The following is a 23,161-nucleotide window of genomic DNA, read 5'->3' as shown; positions in this document are numbered from 1 at the left end:
CAAGCATGCTAGGCAAGCACTCTACCAGCTGAGCCACATCTTCTGCCTTCTTTTCTCTCTTTTAAAGAAACTATTTTTTATTTAATGGAGAATAGCCAAACATGAGAGTTATTTCTAAACTAACAGAGCCTGTGCAAAGTGCCCGAGGGGACCATAAACAGCAGCGAGATGAACAGGACGTATAACCCAAAGCACCTATCTATTTATTACAATGCAGCTGTAAGCAAAATATACTGAGGAACTGTAGATAGTGACAGGCACCCAGCTTAGCAGCAGACAGACACAAATAAACATGGTCGCTTTGATCTGTGTCTCCTCTAGATGAGAGGTGAGCTTGAATGATGGCTGTTATTAGCAAAAGTGATGAATATAGGCTTTACAAAAATATTGCTTGGAAATTGAGATTGGTTAAAAATGCATTATATATCTGTCTCCAAAGGGTTATGCTCGCTCTCTCTCTCTCTCTCTCTCTCTCTCTCTCTCTCTCTCTCTCTCTCTGTGTGTGTGTGTGTGTGTGTGTGTGTGTGTAAGAGTGCATGTATATATGTGTGCTTGTCTGTGAAAGACCAGAGTCAACCTCAGGCATCATTCCTTGGAATCTGTATATTGCTTATGAAAACAGGGTCTCTGAATGGGTCACCTCAACAATGAGTAGGCTGGACTGTTGAGCCAGTGAGCCCCAGGGATCTGCTTTGGTCTGCTTCCCCTGCACTGACATTACAACGGGCTCCACCATGCCCAGATTTTCATGTGAGTCCTGGGAGTTGAGCATTGGCCATCACGTTTAACCAAAAACACCCACAGAGCTGTCTCCAGGCTCCAAAGATGCTGTTTTGATTCCCACTCTAAAACCCCCATTTTGTCCTCCCTACATCTCCTTGGGGTCATTAACCTTTGTGTCTGCTGCCTTCTGTGCTTTGCACTGCATGAAGGCCCAGTTGAGGGCTAGCAGAGCCTACAGTGCCATGGAAACCATCCCTTACAATTAGTGAAGATGCTTGGTCAGAGAAGAAAATTTCTTTCTTTCTTTCAGGATGATGCTTTTAGCCAATACAATGTTAAAATTTACAGGGCATTTTGATTGCTAATTTATGAGATTAAATGGTAGGATTTTATGAAATCAAGATTTTTTTTGGGTAGAAACCCAGGCCATGTGACTGCTGAAGGCTGATCAGTAGTTCTATCTAACCCATGCAGTGAGAGTACCAGTTCTTTCTGTCTTCACTGTGAGGCACCAAATGAAATAATTAATGAGCTGAGACAATGGAATGTTGAAGAGATGCATTTATGCGAAATCAATTAGATGCTGGCGTCCCAGAGAGCTCCCAATTGGCATGATTGCCAACTGATGATACATTGAAATTGTTTGATTTTGGAAAATTTGGATTGTTTTTAAATTACACAGGATTTGGTGGAGTTAATGAGGAATAAGAGAGCGCAATGATCCAGAAGGCCGTTTGCAAAGTACAGCTCGATCCTCTCTCTACACATTAAATGGTTAGCAGAGCTCAGAAAGCCTGGAGGATTTGCCTACTTAACAGCAGTGTGGTGTTGACCAGGATACAAGACTGGCTGGGCCTCCATTTTCTCAGCATCAAAGCCAGGGTGATAACAGATAATGTAGATTAAGTTAGAGCCTGTGTGTGTGCTCATTGCTGTCATAAATATCATCATGTACACTCGTCCATCTGTGCATGCACCAGCGGTCTTGTCCCAGCCAGTTTAATACTGTTAACCAGGAACGAGTTAGAGGCTTCACTCTGGTGGAAACCGGGTGATTACATCGGTGAGGCCCAAGGGAGATGAGGATTAGATAAACTGTCATGGTGTGCCCTGTTCTGAGCTTCACTCTGTTTATTTACATTTTTATGCATGTACACACACACGAGAGAGAGAGAGAGAGAGAGAGAGAGAGAGAGAGAGAGAGAGAGAGAGAGTCTTTTCGCTCATCTGTTCATTAGGCTTTGATTAACTCATTCATTGAAGAAAACCTTCCCTATCCCTGAGGTCAGGGTCCACCTCAGTTTTGGTAAATATCTGAAACATACACCCCCATTACACCCCCAAAAGCCTTTTCTCCTTTTTCTTTTTTTATTACTTTATAAATAATACCAATCAAAATTCTCACTTCCTCCTCATCTCTCACTTCCCTCCCCCTTCCCCACACACTCTCTCCCCAACCCCCCTCCAGTCCTAAGAGAGGACAAGGCACCCTTCCCTGTGGAAAGTCCAAGGCCCTCCCCACTACGTCCAGGCTTAGGAAGGTATGCATCCAAATAGACTAGGATCCCAAAAAGCCAGTACATTCAGTAGATACAAATCCTAGTGCCATTATCGTTGGCCCCTCAGTCTGCCCCAATTGTCAACCACATTCAGAGGGTTCTAGCCATCAACAAGGACATTGAGCCTATAGTTCATGATCCTAAAGAAGCTAAGCATTAAGGTGAACACAAAAGCCCTTTCCTAAGAATTCTATAAGCTTACGTTTTCTTATGTTTTACCTTCTGTTGCTTTAGTGCTCATTATCTGGTGAAGTTTTTTAATTTTGTTTTGTTTTCCTTTAAGGGAGTATGGATGATAAAGTTTATTTCAGTTAATAGTTTCATATCATAGTCCATTATTGAAGAAAGACAGGACAGGAACTCAAGGAAGAAACTGGGAGGCAGGGACTGAAATAAAAACCATATAGGAAATCTGGTTACAGGTTTGATCCCCATGATTTGCACAGCCTGCTTTAGTACACAACCCCGGAATGCATGCCCAGAGATGGTACCTCCTACAGTGAGCTGCGTCCTTCTACATCAGTCACCAATCAAGAAGAAAAAATGCCCCCAAAGGTTTGTCCACAGGCTGATCTGGGGGGGATATTTTCTTAGTTAAGGTTTTCTCGGTTAAGGTATCTTGTATCAAGTTGATATAAAATTAGCCTTCACATAAAGTTTTTATAGCTTTTATGGTCATATTTTTGATGCATATGATCTTGGAAAAGTGCGATTTTATTAGAAAATAATCTCCAACCTCAGTCTATGTTTGCTGAGATCAAAAGGAAAACAAACCAGGCTTGGTGGCACATGCCTATAATCTCAATGAACACGAGGATGGAGGGCTGGAGGCCAGCCCATGCTACATGGCACAGGTAGAATGTACCCTGCTGTCCTGCCCATGAAGCTATGTCCATTGAGGTCACCCATTTCTTCCTCACAGTAGTGATGTTCCAGGTAACTTTCGCTGTGGCTTAGTCAATGGCTGAGAGTATTCACTTCCTCTAACTTGTAAAGCTTTTCCTTGGCAAACTTGTTTCATAATCAACCTATGATTTATTCATAAGTAATGCAGACATTTTATATTGTAATTGTTTTTTATATTAGCCAATAATGCCCCCTTCTAGTTGCATCATCTGTGGGTCTATGAACCCCTTGTTCCCAGCTTCCATCTCTTCAATTTTCCATTGTCAATGATTATCTAAGCCCCTCATGTCTGTCCCTACTGCCCTCAGTTGGTCTCCATTCCTTCTTCAAGTCTTGTGATTTCTCATCAACCCCTTGTATACATAGTCAGGATTTACTTTGTAATAAATAACTATTTCTGGAACCCAGAAGGATTCTACTTTTTAGTGGTGTTAGAGGTTATAGATTTATTATCTCTTCTATTTAAGGTTTTTTGAGTGGAACAGATTTGTACATACTTATGGGACACAGGATGATGTATAGATTAATATATGTGAAGTAATGATCAGCTCAGAGCAATTAGCACATCCATTTCTTCTGTCATTTCTTGATGGCAAATACATCCAAACTCCTCTAGCTATATTGAGGTAATTAAAGCATTAGTGTTAAATATATTTACCCTGTGAGACACAGAACAATATAACTTGTTCCTCTTGCCTCACAATGGAATCATACTTATTAGACCCATGGGTCACCTTCCTTCCTACTCCACCAACGCTATTCTCTCTCTATTCCCTGGCAACCACTCTTTGTAGTCTCAGCTTCTATGGGGTCTGTTTTCTTAAACTCTACTTTTGACGGAGACCATCGATGCCCTTATTTCTGTGATGGGCTTGTTTCACTGAACTCAGTGCCCTTTAGCTCCTATCTATATGGTCATGGTGACAGTCTCAAGCCCTGGGGACAATTAGAAATCAACAGAACCTTTGAGTTGTGAGGGGCTAGTGGAAGCCCTTAGCTCACTGAGGGTGTGCACTAGCCCTCAGAGAGGATTGTGGGATGCAAATGTTTTCCTCTTGTTCTGACTCATGGCTCATATGGAGAGTGGCTTCTTCAGATATGCGTTCACACTCAGGTGCTGCCTCACTTGGAACCCAAAGTTAGGGAGCCATTGTTCGTAGAAGCTCCAAAAGTAAAAGCCACATAAACAAAGCCTTTATATTCTGTTTTAATATGAAAAGAATGATTAATATAACCAAAGTCTTTTCACTATGGTATATGTCACTTACTGCAGGGAGCTATGGGGGACTTCCTCATATCATAGCTATAGGATTTGGCATTTGATGTATTTGATATGCCTAGTGGTTTGATAGGTGTGACCACACTTAACAATGTCATAACTCCTTTGATTCTTATTTTCTCGTCTGTAAGACATTTATGATAATGCCTGCCTCATATTGTTTTGTGAGTTTGATTTAATACTTATGAAACAATAAAACCAAGCTCAAAAAGACACTACTTCTATTTTTCACGTATGGAACTTTAAGCTTAGTGGACCCCCAACTCTGAATTGTTGTAAAACAGAATAAATATCTGGTTGCCCACACAGACTTTAGCCAATATGAGAGGAAGCCAAGGTCATACCTGAAATACACATTTACATTGTCCTCCAGGTTTAGATGAAGATGGGAGAAGGATACATGTTCCCTCTGTAGATCCCCAGTCCCCTGTCCCCATGTGGCACTTCACAACCATGACTGCCCAGAGGAACCTGGGGGCCGTAAAAATAGATAGGTGTGCTCCTCCATTCCCACCCCAGAGCACTTTACATTAAAGCACTTGGAAAGAGGCCAAGCTTAAAACTGGCTAGAGGAGTCCACTGGTCAACCAAGATTGAGAACTGCTGAAGGAAAATGTCTAATAAACATGATCTGATTTTCATGTTTTAAGACAGCTCAGGTTGGTCCCTTCCCCACCTGGCTTGTCAGTCTGATTTTTGCTCACTTCAATTTAACCCTGTGTATCACAAGTGTTCTCTCAGTGACTAGACAGCAGCTCTTTTGTTGTTTGTTTGTTTTTGGTTTTGTTTGTTTTTGTTTTGTTTTTGTAACTATTTAAGTAACCCATGGATTCCTGGACTCTGGAGCGGGGCCATATTTATCCCTGTATCTTGATTGGCTAGCTTATGGCCACAGCAGGGAGCTGTGGGTTCACATCAGACCATAAATCCCTCCTGAGACCTAACTGTCATCTTCAGACCAAACACGATTTCAGCAGAGTCCTGGTGCAGTGTCAGCATAAGCCAGCGTAGCCTACGAGGAAGAGTGGCTCTGGCTTCAAAACAGCATCTTTCCCCAGCACCACACCATCAATGCTGAGCAAGTCCTTGCTTATGTCAGCATGTTCCCATTTAAAACATGTGACAGCAAATGGGTTTCGAATGGGCCTTTATTGAGAAGACTTTCATGGAGGAACTGTGCTGGAAATATGAAACCAAATACACAGTAGTAAAAACTAAAAGACAACAGGGGAGACCCCCAAACCTATCAATAATCAGGATTGGGAAAGCAGTCACCCAAGAAGCTGTGAGAGCATGCACCCAGAAAAGCCTGCCTTTGTCCTTTGCTGCTCAGCGGTTCTCAAACCCCTGTGGATTCTGTCCTCCCCCAGTCTATTCTTTCCGGATACTTTCTGCTGCTTCTCCACGCTCCTCTCTCTCCATCTGTTGCCTCGTTATGATTATGCTCTTGCTTGTATTCCAGTATATTTCCAAGGGAGATCATTATTCTGATACAAATGCATAAATAACATTCTTGGCAGGTCTTTAACCTGTGTGATTTCTCCCAAAGCCAGTGATGTAGAAGTCAATAAATCATGGTCCCAAAGGCATTCTTCCTAATTCTCTGGATCAAGTGAAGACTAATCTTGTCTTATATGAGCCTCAGGGCTGTGTTTGTTTGTTTTCTCTATTCCCCTGTATGTATTTCCTATCTTATAATAGCTCTCCTTTTAGTTTTTTCCTTCTCCCTTTCTTCTTTTCCTCCTCCCTCCCTCCCTCCCTCCCTCCCTCCCTCCTCTCTCTCTCTCTCTCTCTCTCTCTCTCTCTCTTTCTTTTTCACCTTTTTTCCTTTCTTTTCTTATTTCATTTGTCATTTTTGCCATGATGTTTTGAGTTGAGACCAGGTCTCACTAGATATCTGTAGGCAACCTCTAATTTGCAGCAACATCCCTGCCTCTACTGAGTGCAAGGAATATGGGTGTGCACCAATATCTGTGACTTAGTAGTTTCTTTTTAAAAGAACAATTGAACATTTTCTATTGGCAATAGCCTCCTACTATAAAATATCTGAAAAACTATAGCAGATTACAGTTCATATTTCACACACGCAAACACACACACATACACAGAGAGAGAGAGACTCATTACACAGGAGACAGCTGCTCCTCTGGCACCAAGACTCACCCTGCATGGATTCCCTGGAGAAATTTTAATTCTTTGCACTCTATATTGTTTCAGTGTCCCTGATGCACCTGCTCCTGTTTTGTGTAATGCATTGCTCTGTTAAGAATCCTTATTTAGCAAATGTATTTAATATAATGCAGAAAATATTATGCCCCACCCATTTTTCCCACCATCTTCTTTTACATTGTTCAGAGACTTTTGTTTTGTTTTGTTTGTTTCTATTTGGTTAACGTCCTTCCTTAAAGCTGTTCCTCATACGGGGTATACAGGCTGGATTGGTGCCCAACATGTTGTTCTAACTTCAGTCCAGTGGCTGTGCCTTAATGGCTTGCTATTTCAGTCAGCCATTGTGACTCCACAGTTACCAAGTTGCTTTCTTGCCAAGTCCCCCTGCTCAGGTCACCTGGTGGGAATTCTGTTCTTGTAGGCCCTGGCTCTGCCACAGCTGCTAAATGTAGCTTTAACTAAATCTCTATCATTCTATTTATAAATAAAACTTGAGACTCAAAGACTGGGGGGAAAACCTACTAGCTCAGAGAATTTGAGTAGCACCTAACTAACCTTTTCTCCTTCCTGGCATCTCCCAAAGAACACATCCTTCCTCACACTTGGGGTTCACAGTGTGTCCAACACAGGACAGTTGCTAAATCTCTTCATATCTGCAAATGCCTTTCTCCTTCACCCCCACATGAAAGTTCGTGTACAGGCCCAGGATTCTAGACTATCATCTCTCCACTGATGGAACTCAGTGCTGTGGCTGGTTTGTTCCTTGCTAGTCAGATGTGGGTTCCTTTCTGAGTTACTTTATTCCCCCTTTGGTCAGAGGTGTGTAAGAATTTCAATCTTTTATGCTCAGCTGTTTTACAGAGGGACCAGATATTTCTCTACCATCGAATGGGTTTTTTTTTTACTTTTCTTAGATTTATGTTTTAATTAATTAATTTTTAAAATGATTGTTCTCATTTTACAAACCTATCCCAGTTCTCATTCACTCTCCTCCTCCAGCTCTCCTCACCTTACTCCCCACCCACTCCTCAGAGAGGGTAAGACTTCCCATGGAGAGTCAACAAAGTCTGACACATCACTTTGAAGCAAGACTATATATCTAGGCTGAACAAGGCATTCCTCCAAAAAGAATGGCTCCAAAAAGCCAGTTCAAGCAGTAGGGATAAATCCTGGTCCCGCTGCCAGTGGCCCTACAGACTTTCCAAGCCACACAACTGTCACTCAGTTTGGTCCTATGCAGGTTCCCCAGCTATGATTCCAGAGTCAGTGAGCTCCCACTAGCTCAGGTCAGCTGTTTCTGTGGGTATCCTATCCTCATCACAGTCTGTCCCCTTTGTTCATATTATTGCTCCTCCCTCTCTTTGACTGGTTTCCGTGAAGCTCTGCCCAGTGCTTAGCTGTGGATTTCTCTATCTCCTTCCATCAGTTGCAGGATGAAGGTTCTGAGATGACAATTAAGGTAGTCATCAATCTGATTACAGGGAAAGGCTAGGTCAGGAAACCTCTCCACTATTGCTTAGGGTCTTAGCTGGGGTCATGTCTTTCCTAAATTGGGTAGGTTTTTGTTTTTTTTTTTAATTTCTTCTGACTTAGTTCATCTGCTTTCTTATTTCTGTCAATGGATTGATTGATGATTATCCTACTTGTGTTTGTGGTCAGTCAACTTGCAATCCCTTGCATGAATACCTGTGATAGTCAATTTATAAAGACCAGATATTTATTTTTGACTCACAGTGTCGCACAGTGTAAGCCATGGTCAGTTGACTCTACTGTTTAGAAGCTTAAGGCAGATCAATACTACTCAGCTGATGGACAGACAGTGAAAAGAGACCCACATGGAATGACCTAGGCTGTGTATCCAGCTGAGCTTCTAGGAGTTAACTACATTGGAAGTCCACAGAGCAGTAGGACTGATTACAATGTTCGCCTTAGATGTCAGCTAACTCTGTACCGGTCGCCTACAGAGTATGTAAGCAGAATGAGCGCATAGTTATAAATAATCTCAAAGCGTATTATTAACTTGGTTATAGATTGTGTTTTAAACAGCACGTCTCAGAAAATCTATTCTTCCAGCTGCAGCGTTAGAGTTTGGGGGTCAAAGGCACCTGATGGGTATTTATCACTCCACTCAAATGACTTCAGAGATGCTTGTTTTCTAAAAGGCAAGACAGACATCAAGGCAGCATTCCCGGGTCTGGGACTGAGGAAGGAACTGATGGATGTTGTCTTCCACTTGCCCCAGTGGAGGACTAGTAACTCCTTCCAATTTGCTTTTTAACGCCTAGAAGGAAAAGGCTATCAATATTTTGATAAAAAGAAGTATCAATAGATTGAAGTGGATCCAACAAAAAAGACATAAATGTTTGAGCATCACCATGGCTTGAGTGCTGAGTGTCCTCCAGAGTCTCATGTGTTATTGTCCAGGTCTCCTACAGAAGTAGAGGGATACATGAGGAAGTGGGGACTAGTGAGAGGTCTTCATATCTTTGTGATGTCCCTTGATGGGAATGGGAGACCTGGAAGTAACCTCTTTCTAAACAAAATGGTTCTGATTGAGAACAGCCAAAGCTCCAAGGCCTGGCTGGCCACCGGCAGTCTGAGTATCTTCAGCTTATCCCTCATGGTTTTGTTTTTATTTTGTTTTGTTTGCTGTTGTTTTTCTCCAACATTCTTAATTACCAAACAAGATTGGTGGATATCCAAAGTATCTTATATCTATGGCGTTCTCATTTGGTTATCAAATCTTGGAATCTTGATGATTCTATGGCTTTCGCAAGTCATCTGTGGAGTCCCTGAATTCTACACAAGAGAACACAGAAAAAATTTAAGAAAATGCTAAGTTCAAGATTTTATTTTAGGGCATAGAGAGAGATAGCTCTGTTTATAAACTTCTTCTGCCACAAGCATGAGGAATGTGAATTCGATTCTCCAAACCCACATACAAAACTGGACATGGCGGCATGTGCTTGCAATGTCATCAATGGTATGATGGAGTTACATTATTATTACCCCTGGCTTTCTGGGCCTTATATGCTTTGGGAAGTTCCAGTTCAATAGAGACCCTTTAAACAAAAGATAGAGGGCATCTGAGAAAATAACCCAAGGTTGTTCTTCTGACCTTCACATACACATACATGCATGCACATGTGCACATATACATGATCATGAACACACACATACACAAATAAAATAAAAATACATTTTATGTGAACAAAGAGTTTTATTATAAGGCAAAATCGAGAACTACCCCTATGGTCTATACACTTCTCTCGAGCTCACTGTACCAAGCACAGCTTCTCTGTCATACTTAATATCTTTGCTTTTTCCTTTCATGTTGAATTTGGGCGTTTCTTTCTCTGTAGCAGTTATTTTGAGTCAACAGAAACAAGAATAATTTATAACCCCCACTTCACTATTAGTTGAAGGGTGCCAGAATCAAAATATGTTACCCCAAACTATGCATCTTGAACATGCAGATTATTTTGCCCAATAGCAAGTGAGAACCAGCATGTATAGGGAAAGCTTCTTATTTCTACCTAGAATAGAGTGTATTTTCCCTTTTTTGTAAAGGATAGTTGCATTCATAAAGGAAAACTCCCTTCATAAAGCATGTCTCTTCAATAAGAAGAGAGATACCCCCAAAGACAGTTCCCACCATCTGAGAGTCTTCTCTCCTGTAGGCATAGCAAGACTTCCCTACCTGACCATATAATTTCTCTGCTCACCTTCCCATAACTAGCTTTTTTAGCCCAGGGCTAAAAACCCTTTTTCATTGTCCTGGTTAAGGTGTATAAGGCCTTAATCATCTGGTCATCTCAAATCTCATTTCTTCCCGGGTAACCTCCCGTAGTTACTTTTCTGTTTGCAGTGATAAAATACCTCAACAAAATCATGCCATGATGCCATCCATGGTTAAGACAGGATTTCCCACCTCAATAACCTAAACCAGGTAATCCCTCATAGGCATGTGTATCCTGGGTGATTCTGGATACTGTGAGGTTAACATTCAATGTTAACCATATGTGATTCCATGCACACATGTTGATATATGTACCTAATTTAAAATCAGTCTTACATCCATGCTTGGTTCATAAGTCTAACCAGTGAATAATGGTTTTCAGAAGAAAGGATAAGATTTTTAAATTTTGTTGATACTTAAAAGACATGAGGTTTTTGTTATTTCTCTTTTTTCCTTTTACTTTTTTTTTTAATGGGCGAATTCGACACAGAGAAAATTGATGGAGACCTGTGCATGGTATAATGTGTAAAGCTTTGTCACGTGTGAGCCGGAGAGCTGCTGCTGCAGATAAAAGTGCTTCTTAGCTACTGCATGTCCTCCCCTTGAAGAGGACTCAAGTTTGGTTCTCAGCACCCTAGTCAGAGAGTTCACCACCATCTGAAACTCCAGTTCCAGCGCATCCTACAGCCTCTTCTGGTCTCTTCTGGCACCTTCACTCATGTGCACATGCCCCTACACAGACACATATGCATAAACACATTGAAATCTTGAAAACTGTACTTTTGAAAGTTAGTACACTGTGAAGTTGGAGAGATGGCTCAGCCCATAAATTGATACACAAACATGACGGTTTGAATTTGATCCCCAGAAGCCATGCGGAAGGAAGGAAGGAAGGAAGGAAGGAAGGAAGGAAGGAAGGAAGGAAGGAAGGAAGGAAGGAAGGAAAGAAAAAGCAAACAAACAGGCATGGTGGCATGTGCTTGTATTCCCAGCACTGGAGAATCAGAAATAGGTGTATTCCCAGGACTTGCTGGCCAGCCTGCCTAGCATCTGTCTCAAAAACAATTCAAAAATCAGGGTAAATGGTATTGAAGAATGGCATCCCAAACTGACATTGAGTTTCCATAAGCACACAAGCAGAAACGTGTGCACCCCGTCATATGCATACACATACACATCATATGCATACACAGCCCCCCAACATATACAGAAAGTTGGTACATTCTAAATGTTATATAACTTATAACATTTATTATAACAAAAATGTTGGGGCAGGGACATAACATGTCAGAAACCAATGACTTAATAGAAGTTCCACCCAAGCCTATGGACAGAAGTTCTATAAGCCCAAGTTCATCATAGTGAGTGTTACCGTTGAGTCCATCAGATTCCCTAGCCTGAGTCATCCCCACACCCAGTAACAGGGAAAGGCAGCTGCCTTCATCTGTAGGTTTCAGAGTTTCTATTTTCATTCGTGTGTGAGAGTTCTGGTCCTTGATTCAAGTCGCACAAAAGAATACAAGGGGAGTAAGCTTAAGATGTAGGGTCTAGAATAAAGACGGGTCAGGTGACAACTTCTATTTTATTTCTGCTAAGTGTGTTTTGTTAACTAAAAAATTTTTTAAAATGAACATAAGAAAAACACTGACTCACTAACTATAGGATATTGCCAAGACACAACGTGGGTTTTGTGTGTGTGTGTGTGAAACAGAAAAATACAACCAACTTGCATGAATTGATGTTGACCAGGGTGAGGGGTGGGGTAGCAATCCGCACCGTGCAGACAGCCCTACGAGTGGCTTATGTGGACCAGAAAAAGCCATGAGCTCCACGACGTGGATGTGCCCTCACGCTATGTATGAAGTCTCTTGTTGCAGGTGCCCTCACTCAGAATTCACACCCCAAGGGTAATGGAGAGGAGGCTCAGCTTTTAAGAGCACTTGCTGCTCTTCCAGAGTAGTTAAGTTCCCAGCACTCACGTGTGACAGCTCACAATCACCTGTAACTCCATCTCCAGGACATCTGGTAGCTCCAACTGCCTTCTGCCAACCCCTGTGTACAGCGCAGTGGCTCCCATTCACACATACATGAATACATGCAAATGATAAATTGTAAGAAAACGAATAGCCTCCCATACCAAGAGCAGCAAACCAGCGGCTGGGGGTCACCCTCCCCCACTTTCCTTCCTCTTTAGGCCTTGTTAATAGGCATTTGCATGTTTCAATTATGCGTTTTCCCCATGTTGTCTGTTAGGGGTGAAGCTACCTCCAGGCTCTGGGGTACTGAGAACTTTGAGAGTCTGAGGCAAGCTCCGCAATGGGCAACCTCAACCTCTACTAACAGGCTGCAAGGCAGAGGGTATCCCCCAGTGCCCAGGAGACATAAACCTTTGGCTGCGGGCCAGCTCCAAGTGAGAGGTGCCAGACACCCGCTTCTGCTCTCAGCTGTCACACCAGCTCCTTGCCTTTTAATCTTTGATCTTCCTCCTCCATAAGGAGGCTTTTCGGGAATCACTGCTTGCATCCTCATTTGCATCCCCATTTGCATGCTCATTTGCATCCTCATTTGCTTCATCAACTCCTCCCAATCACCAAATCCTTTATAAATAATCATTACCAACCACGGATTTTTATCAAGATAAGGTAAGCCTAATGGTTCCCTTGGGGCCCATTAAGACCTAAGCCTTATCCAGCTGGCCCTTTTGAAGGTATTTGTGTTTGAGGTCCACACAAACATACAGGAAAACTCAGAAACAATAGACCAGAGCCTATCTAAACACAGATGGAAAACAAACCCTATGTGCTAGTCCAGTGTCAACCCTGGAGATAGGGTCATGCCTGGCTCCTCCATCTCTCAGTCTACCCAAAATAAGTCATAAAAATTATATGCTTCTGAGACTCTTACTAGGCAAGCCTCATTTTACATTTGTTATATAAATATAAACATATTATATATAAATATAGAGAGATACAGAACATTTGTTCCGTCCAGTAAAATAGGTTTTAGACAAGATGAAGTAAATCAGTGACCATAAATGCCCACAGTAGTTTTGATGATCTTTGCTGACATCATAGAAATCTTTCAAAGTGAGTGTAGTCTGTATTTACAAGGAAAGCACTGGAGACCAGTGAGATTAAAAAGCATGGTTTGTAAATTACAAAAAACAGTTGGTCTTTCTGTCCAAACTGTGACTATTGAATATTTTTCCACTATGTCTTTATGTGCAAGTACCTACAGCTTTAAAAGTAAAAGGGAAATAAATTTGTATCCTGTTATTAACATTATTATTGCAAATTGCTGGATTGCACAGTGCCTGAAAAGACAGAATGCCATCTACGTTCGTGTTTCTATTCTAGTCAGGAAACTCAGAGAACTTCGCACATCTGTGAATATCCGTCATTGGAGCGCTTGCCTTTTGCAATCTGAATACATAAAGTTTAAAAGGTTTATTTATACCAACTCCAAATGGCAAACATTTAGGTTTCTGTCTTCCTTTGTCTCTGAATATTTTTCCCAGGGTCAACGTCTCTTTGAGAAATTGCTCCAGCTGACGTCACAAAACATCGAAATCAAGCTGGTGAGCGATGTGGCTGCTGCTTCAAAGGTATTAGAAGCCTTGAAATTAAAGGGTAAGGCCAAGGTCGATGCTACTTTACCGCGGACATTCTGTGACAATACTGTGACTTTCGCTTCAAATAATACATCATTCCTTTCTCATTAGTACATTGCACACATTGTTTCTTAGTTCTCCTTTGGCCACCCTCCTCCACCAAAAGACAAAACCCTGATTACGGCTTTGAAGTGAGGAAACTAGTTAACCAATGCTACTGAGATTTCAATAGTGGTATTTTGTATATCGGTTTATGAGAAATAATCTTCTGTCCATTAAATGATGTTTAGTTAAGAAGAAGAATCAGACTTTTCTGCACAGATCAGGACTTTGATCTGAAGAAAAGAGCCACTTCAAGGGAATTAAGTACTAGGTTCCCATTTCTCTCCTGCCAATCAGGTGGAAATCTTCTTTGTGCGATGTCATCTTCAGTAATATGCTTGGGTCTAGGAACCGCGGAAGCACTATGATTCCTGACTTTAGGATAATTCCACAGGAAACCTCACTCACCCCGTCCACTCTGCAGTGTGCCCTGACCACAGCCATACTGAGCTTCATTCCGGCATAATTTTCTTTCCCTGTCATCATCTCTAGCTGGATTCTCAATTCCAAATAGTTTTTTTTAAAAAAAATTTGTAAAATCGTTTTCTCAGCATTTCCTATGCAATACTGCTGATGCGTAGAACAGATTGACACCTGAAACCCAGCGAAAATGTTCAAGTTGCAAGAAGAGAAGAAGGCGAGGTCCTCCGGGAGTCTCTGTGTTGGCTCTCGGCTGTCTGCTGTTTGAACAGAATGTGCATGCTTGTCACCGTCCTTCCAGGACTAAGTGACAATAGTTTCTAAAAGAAGGAGAGGTTGACCCTCGTACGTGAGCCCAAGTGACATAAAACATATTGAAGCTAGGCACGGTGGCTCACGCCTTTAATCCCAGCACTCAGGAGGCAGAGGCAGGTGGATCTCTGTGAGTTCAAGGCCAGGCTGGTCTACAAAGTGAATTCCAAAACAGCCAGGACTATTATACAGAAAAACCCTGTCACAAAATGAAATTAAATAAATAATTGAAATAGAGAAATAAAAGACCTAGGGTTGGATATACACATCAACATTGTATAGACAGCTTTGCATTGCTATAAGAAAATGCCTGAGATAATTAACGTAATAAAGGAAAAGCTTTACTATGACAGACTGTTCCGTAATTGAGTCCCTTGTCAACTGTCCCTACTGCACTGGGCCTCTGGTGAATAGTTCAAAGTGCTGGCACATGACAGAGGAGATTGTTTAGCTTAAGACAGCCACAAAGCATATCAGAAAAACAGGGAGAGACCAAGTTATTAGTCTCTCTTTGGGGACCTTGAGGATGCCGCCTTAAGGCTCCACCACCATCTTGGCATGGGACTTTGGGGAACACTTATCACAAAACCTATCACCATGCCATTAGGGTCATTGTTATCGTTTTGTTTTCTTTTGTTTTGATTTTGAGATAGAATATCACCACTCAGCCCTGGCTGACCTAGGCCTCACTATGTTGACCAGGCTGGCTTCAAATTTACAAGCAATCCTACCTCTGTCCCCAGACCGCTGAGGTTCCAGACAAGAGCTACTATACCTATAGCTGTTTGCTTGTTTTTTTTTCCCTCTGTGTAGGAAAGATTAAATATGCGTGGGATGTTGCTATATCTGAACTTTTTCAATTAACTTTTTTTTCAGTTAGCATACTTTTTAAAACTTGTCAATACCCAGTTCAGGCATTGTTCAGATGGCTCTGAAATGTATTATTACTTTTCATATTTAAAAAATATATCCAGTTGAGTCCCTACCATCCACGCATTCGCTCTCTAACACACCCTCTTTAGGAAGGGATTCCCTTTGGGTAACTGGGGAGTGGAAAGGGCTGTATCTACAGTTTTCAGAATACTTTACTCAATAAATCTGTTTGCATAACCTTGGGCTTATTAATGGGGGAAGAGAGGGCCTGAGAAGTACCATTTATTCCTAGTTATAGCCCTTGCTAAATCTTGTAAAGGTGCTGTGGATGGATGATAGGTGGGTGGATGGGTGATGGGTAGGTAGAGGGATGGATGAATGGATGGATGGATGATAGGTAGATGGAGGGATGGGTGGATGGATGGGTAGATGGATGGGGGGATGGATGGGTGGATGGATGATACACAATCAGAGAGTCTCTTAGTCAGCTTGTGTGACTCCAATTAAATGCCAGAGACTGAGAAATTGATAAAGAACAGAAATGTATATTCCCACAGTGTGGGGTCTGAAACTTCAGCCTCACGGCTTTCACAGTGGTGTCTGGCATCATGTCATCTGTGTCCTCTGTGACTAAGATCTCATCAGGTGACTCAAACAGGTGCAGTCTGTGGTTTGAATGGAGCTGACACTTGGGGCTTCCCTCATTAGCAGGTGAGCTCCATAGACAGCCTCCCCTGTCCTGCTGGACAACTGACAGTTGTGGGCCCTACTGAACCCTGCAGCATCTTCAACAGCAGATATTTCATTCATGTTTATGGGTGGTCTAAGTCAGAATTTTATGTCATTTATCTTGTGTTTGCTTCCTGTAGCTCAGACTGGTTTAGAACTCATCATGTGGCTCAGGCTGGCTTAGGATTCACAGCAGTCACCCAACTCCAGCCTCCCAAGTACTAGAATTCCAGGCATAGCTACTGTGCCTGGCTTTATGGAAGGCAGAGACAGGTGGATCCTGTGAGTTCAAGGCCAGCTGATCTACAGACTACAAAGAGAGTTCCAGGACAGACAGAGAGGTTAAACAGAAAAACTATGTCTCAAAAACAAACAAACAAAAATTAAATGTGAAACAAGACAGAAGTCCTTTCACAAATAACACAATGTTTAAACGCTAATGTGTTTGGCTTTCATTTTGCTATTTATTTATAAAGGAAAACAGAGTGAGCTTCTGGGTCTTTTTGTCGAATTCCAAAGGCAAGCTTCATCTTCGCTTATTTGAATTCAAGGAACCTGTACTCATTCATCAATGATAACTCGTTTTAATTTTCATATCCACTGTGTGGATTTAAAACTTCAAAGGAAAACATTCTATGTCGGAGATTGGAGTTGTTTAAATTTAAAATTAATAAAAATTGCCATGGATTCCAACTTGAACATTTTACAACGGCTTTTGAGCCACTTACTCCAAATGAGCAGAGTATAATTTAAGCTACGTTGACATCTGAGGGAGTGTGTGTGACTTAGGTCATAGTGCTGTATAATTATCCCTAAGTCCAGCTCTCAGGTAGGTAAGCTTGTCTATGTTAACTTCATATCAGCGTTGAGAAGTATAATTTGGAAATTTTTCTGGAGGTCACACCGTGTTATTCCAGCTTCTACCCTCTGGAAGCTTGCCAGGGGGAAGGAACTTGAGAGCCCCAGTGCTCTCCTGTCCTGAGACGCTTTATTCTGAAGCCTTCTACACAGCGTAGAATCATTGAGCAGAAGCACTCAGCATCTTTTCAGTCTGTCCTGGCAGTGACTAAGGTCAAGATGTCCTGCTGCCACCCATGCATGATTCTCTGCCAGTCTTGGCTCTCACGTCACCCTCTTCTAAGATGATGTCATTCGGGCACACACTACAGAGCGTAAAGGCTGGGTGGTCCCTCTGTCTCATAGCTGGCCATTGGCATTCAAGCAACTCTGTCTTTTCTACTTCTCTTCACAGAACACTGAAACATTTAGTAGAGCAGGGACTGCTCTACCTGTATGTGTCTGAACACAGTGTGCTCTGATACAATCTGAAGTGACCAGCAGAACATTTAGACAAAGGTCCTATTGTGTCGTACACATAGACGGTGCTGAAATTCTGGACCCGCCATCACTGTGGAATGCAATCTTAAGTAAATCATTTTTTTATGAACCTCAGTGTCCTTATCAATAAAATGATGATAATAGTAACTTCCCTGGAGGATATGGGAGTTAAACAAATGACATTTGCTTTGGCTACTGGTATAATTTGTGGCACGTTACTTTAGTATTTTATATCTTAGTCTATACTGGGTCCATTTCTGCTCCTACAACTTACCCCCACCCCAGCCCTGTGATCTTCTAGTGATAAGAAAGTCCACTTCTAACTCTGTTATAGGACAACTTTGGGACAACCATGGGTTCCCCTCCCTTTATGTTTATGCAGTGATTCTAGGTAAGCACCAACTTGACTTCAAAGTGTTGAATGAGTTCTATGGGTGATTAACAACCCAGGCTGTTGTCAAAACAACCCTATCAAATTTCTTTTCCAATTTGGGCTTTTATATCCTGTCTCTGGCACGAGTACAAATGATATCCTCACCATTTTTCTCCACTCTAGCCTTGCTGTGTTCTAGTCTCCACATAAAAAGATGCTTCTAAAAAATAAGATAAAAGAAAATGAAAAAAAAAAACAAATTCTCTCCTTCCTTTCTTGTCTGAACATTTTTCAGCAGCTCACTGCCATCATTAGTATTATGCCCCCAATTAAGAGCACCAATTTCTATATAGAAGGTATGTGAACTGATTTCTAAGGCTACTTTTTTTCTCAATTTAAAAATTTGAATGCATTTATTTACTAAATACTGAGATAAAATAACTAATATGCAGCAGGCATGATATTTTATAAGTTGAGAACTTAAGGCAACACTAAGTTAAAAACTGAGTCACTTTGAATTTGACTTAAATATAATTAAGTAAATTAGACAGAGGTCTGAGCTAGGACTGGGAATAAGCAACGCTGTGAAGCCAGGCACAGTTTGCATGGGGCTCCAGCTACTTAGGAGGCTAAGGCAGGAAGACCACTTGAGACCTGAGGTTCAGGCCAGACTGGGGAGTGAATGAAACCTCAGCTGGAGAATAAATAAATAAATAAATAAACAAACAAATAAATAAATAAATAAAATGTGAAACTCAAATGGTGGGCGAGAGGAATCTCTCTGGATCCTTCTTCTCCCACTGGGAGGCCTGGGCTCCTCTGCATTCCCTCAGGCCCTAAGACATCCCCCTCTTAGCTGCCACTGCACAACAACGCCATTTCTACCTCTAGACTTTAGCTTAGAAGGAACTGGATGTTCAGCAATAAAGAAATATGCAATGAAACACCTCAAGCCTGCCTGCGGAAAGAACCACAGAGCCCCGCAGCGTTTCCATATCTCCCTGGTGTCTATAACACTGAGAATTCTATTTATTTGTAAAAAGAGAAGGTGCACTCTGTCGAGTTGCCAAGTTTAAAATCAGAAGATTTGGAAGAGCTGGAGGATTTTATCCAATGTAATAAAAAACCTAGGTGATTTCAAAGGGATACTTTTCTCTGTGATAAAGGAATCTACTAAAAAGCGATGCCCTGCGATTACACCTTAAGCTGCGTCTCAGTGGCTGTACTGGTTGCTAGGTGACAGGCCAAGCATTTGAATGTGTGAGTGGTGTGTGCCTCTGCAATAGCGCTGAAGTTGACTGTCTGACCTAAGCGCGTGTGCTAAGAGGTTGGTCCTCAGAATGGTGCTATTGGGAGCTGGTGCAGCCTTTAAGTGGCAGCTTGTGGGCACGTGCCTTTGAAGGGGATCATGGGACTCTGATCCCTTCCTCAATCTGGCATATTTCCTGGTTAGAGGGCATCAGTTTTTGCTCTGCCACAGGCTTCCATCATGGTGTGATGTTTCGCCACAAGTCCAAAATGGAGCCGTGGGTTAGATCCTGGGCTAGAGTCAACTAGAACTGAGCAGAATAACATTTTTCTTTTGACACATTACATGTCTTAGTTGCTTGTGATGGTAACAGAAAGCTAACACAGGTGCTCATTCCATGGAAATACACATGCTACCTTCCTCCTAACAGAAAGGGCATTGGGAGGCTTGCTGGAAGTCAAGAGTACTTCCGCTTGTCAATATTTCTTTTAGTAAGCCCCTGTGGAGATCAGAGCTGAGTGCCTCACTTTTTGTATATGCCTTTCCACGCGGTCACTTGTCCAGGTGGATGGGCAGGGAGCCTTACAGTTTGCTGAGGTGTCCAGCTTCTTCATCCATGTGGCTAATTAACAGAGACAGGCAGAGGTATGAAGTGATTCCTCCCTCACGAGGAAGTTAGGAGCACAATGCTTGACTGCATCTCTTGCAGCTTTTTGCTGACTTACATGTTTTTTGAAGCTGCTATAGCAGAATACCCAGAAAATAGGCGATTTAAAAAGAACAGAAGTTTCTCACAATCTAATAGGCTAAGAAATCTAAGGTGAAGGTGCAGGCAGCTGGTGAAAGCCTTCTTCCTACGTTATCTCGGGGCAGAAGGCAGGAAGGGCCAGAGAGGAGCAACTCTCCATCAAGCCTGTACGGCCCTCAGTCTCAGTCACAAATGACTCTTCATGGCCTAATCGCAGTTTAGACCCCATCTATTTAGACTGTCCCACTGGCCAGGAAGTGCTAAGCATTTTGAAGGGACCACAGTTAAACCACACTGGAAGGGAAACAGAGATGCATAGCTTTGTTGGAATGATTATGAAAGTTAAACTTTGGTTCGTCTTGAGCAAATGTCACATGCAAACTAACTATATGGCAAGATGTAAAATAACGAGGAAATCCCTGCATTGTAGCATTACAACCAGGCAGAACACAAACAATTGTTCAACATGTGTTTTCACAGAGTTAGGACAACTTGACAGAACGTAGCAAAGCCAGAGGTGCGTGAGTCGTGATGGTGGCATTTTGCTAGCAAATGGTCATGACTGCAGTAGAAACGGACTTAACTCTTCTGCCAACACATTGTTTTTCAGACCTGTTTTCCCTCAGGTTGCCATAGCAGCTGCTGTGAGAAAGGTTCACAAGGTTATTATACATGATAGGGAGCCAGTCATCCCACAGAGAACATGCTGAGGGGGAACAGTCAGCGATGAGGTGATACGCTCAGATGGCGCTGCTAAGGGAAGAGCCGTCATCTGCAAGATGGAAGCCACTTTGTCATTTCATCGTTTCCGGAATTACTTCAGAGTGTTCATATGGGCATATGTGATGAGATTACAGCTGTTTTTGTTCTTTTGTTCTGGTGTGTGTGAGTGTGTGTGTGTGTGTGTGTGTGTAGTGTGTGTGTGTGTGTGTGTTATATGGTATGTGTGTGTGGTGTGGGTGGGTGTGATGTATGGTATGTGATGTGTGTATGTTAGTAATGGTGTTGATGAAGGTGATGATGATGGCAGTGGTGATGATGGTGGTGATAATAATGATGATGGTGATAAATATGGTGGTATTTCTATGGCAGTACGGCGTATGAGTTCAGATTCTAGAAAGAAGACTATGTCCTTAGCTTTGTTCCAATGGAACTCTGTGAAATATTTAATCTCTTGAAGTTTGTGTCCTAACTTCTACAATCAGCTTACAATAGTATTTGCTGCACAGTGCTATTAATGAGTTAATTCACAGAAAGTACTTAATATAGCACCTGTTAGGAACTTTAAAACATTTTCAATTATTTAAAAATAAAGATTTTTAGCTAAGTGAGGTGGTGCATGCTTTTGATCCCAGCACTTGGGAGGTAGAGGCAGGAAGATCCCTTGTGAGTTTGAGACCAGCCTATTCTACATAATGAGTTCCATGACAGTCAAGATTGCATAAAGAGACCCTGTCTCAAAAACAACACCAACAGAAATAATAACAATTTTAAAATAATAAAAATGATCATTTGCATAAAGGAAAAATTGCTAGGATAAGAGGGAAGGAGGAAGAAGAAGAGACTATAGGGGAGAAGACTCCGGAGACAGAGATGATGCCTTGCGATTTGCAAATGCTCCCAGTAATGTGGGCTGTGGTGCTGAGCCTTACAGCCCCAGAACAGACTGTCGGTCAGCAGTATGCCCTTGGGGCTTGGGGCTTGAAGGGCAACCCTGCATACACCTCCCTTGCCTCCTGTTCTCCTGAGGCTTCCCTCACATATACCCTAAAGGGTTTCTTGGCTAAAAATTCCAACACATAAATATTGGATAAGAATGACTTAAAACTTTAGTGAGGACTAAATCTTTCTTGCTTTGTGGAAGACAGGATCTAACTCATGCAGCAGCCTTGAGTTAGTGTCTATGCCTCCTCAGGAGGCCAAATTTTCCACAGAAAGCCTGCCCCTTGGGGCCGCACACGGTGTGCAGAACAAGAGGGCCCTGATTGGAGGCTGTTATATTCAATAAAGAGGTTGATGAACAAATTTATTTCTAAGCAAAGCTGATGAGAAGGCGCCTGCAGCCTTGGAAACTCAGCTGGATCCACTGTGTCCCCTTACGTGACTTTCCTGGGGCTGCCCAGGTAAGATATTCTCATAGCATTGCAACCTGAGTTCAGAGCTTTGCTGTGGTTTTAGTTTGTGCTTATTGTAAACCATACTTAACTTTAATTTACCCTTCTAAAAGGCTTTTCCTTCCTTTGTTCCTATTCAATGCTGCAGTGGTCTGAAAAGGAAAAATAGGAGTATCTTGTACATTGTTGGAAATTCAACAACGGAACAACTCACTTGAAAGAATTTTTGAGCCTCCCTGAATAATCAGCTTTCACAAAATTCATTCATAAGTTTTATGTGATTTAAATTTGGGGAGGAGGTTATTGTTTAAAGATTAACTTTGTTTGTGTGTGTGTGTGTGTGTGTGTGTGTGTGTGTGTGTGTGTATGAGTGAATACCTCCTAGGTGTGATTCCTGTAGAGGCCAGAAGAGGGCATCAAGTCCCCTGAATCTGTAGTTACAGGTGTTTGCTTAGAACCAAACTTGGGTCCTCTGTGAGAGCCAGGTTTTTAACCTCTGAGCCATAGCTCAAGTCCCTAATTTGTCATATGCAAACTCTTTCTATAGTTTTACAGCCATGATAGCTAGTAACTACACACAGTGGGATGCACTGTGGCATCTTGGCACATCTATAGCCATCAACATGGCCCTCACTCAGGAATACCCCACTTATTTGCCTTGGGAATATTCAAGATCTTCTCCCTTAGGTAGGTGAAATATTTGATTAGTTCTTGTCAACCCCTGTCACCCTACTGTGCAATAGAACACTAGACGTTGCTTCTTCAATTCACCTGTACTCCTACACCTGTCAACTCTCTTCGCCCTCCACCCCTCCCCCACACCCTACTGGAGGGCACCAGCAGCCCCTAGGATACAAGGTAAGTGCTGCCAGTCCAGCATTTGTGCCCAGTAAGCTTCCTGCTCAGCTGCCTCCCAAA

At 42.1% G+C, this 23,161-nt stretch overlaps 1 protein-coding gene across 4 annotated transcripts in view; it reads left to right on the top strand.

Annotated features, from left to right (window-relative positions):
* Pld5 (phospholipase D family member 5) overlaps positions 1-23,161 on the top strand; it is a 297,093-nt gene that overhangs the window by 175,043 nt on the left and 98,889 nt on the right. For all 4 annotated transcript variants that reach the window (XM_075989221.1, XM_075989224.1, XM_075989222.1 and 1 more), the window contains exon 4: positions 13,893-14,004. In XM_075989221.1, the coding sequence (XP_075845336.1) occupies positions 13,893-14,004 (112 nt within the window). The remainder of the gene's footprint in view (positions 1-13,892; positions 14,005-23,161) is intronic.

The sequence above is a fragment of the Microtus pennsylvanicus genome, chromosome 10 (genome assembly GCF_037038515.1).
Source record: "Microtus pennsylvanicus isolate mMicPen1 chromosome 10, mMicPen1.hap1, whole genome shotgun sequence".
Lineage (NCBI taxonomy): Eukaryota > Metazoa > Chordata > Mammalia > Rodentia > Cricetidae > Microtus > Microtus pennsylvanicus.
This window is presented reverse-complemented; position numbering and strand designations above follow the sequence as displayed.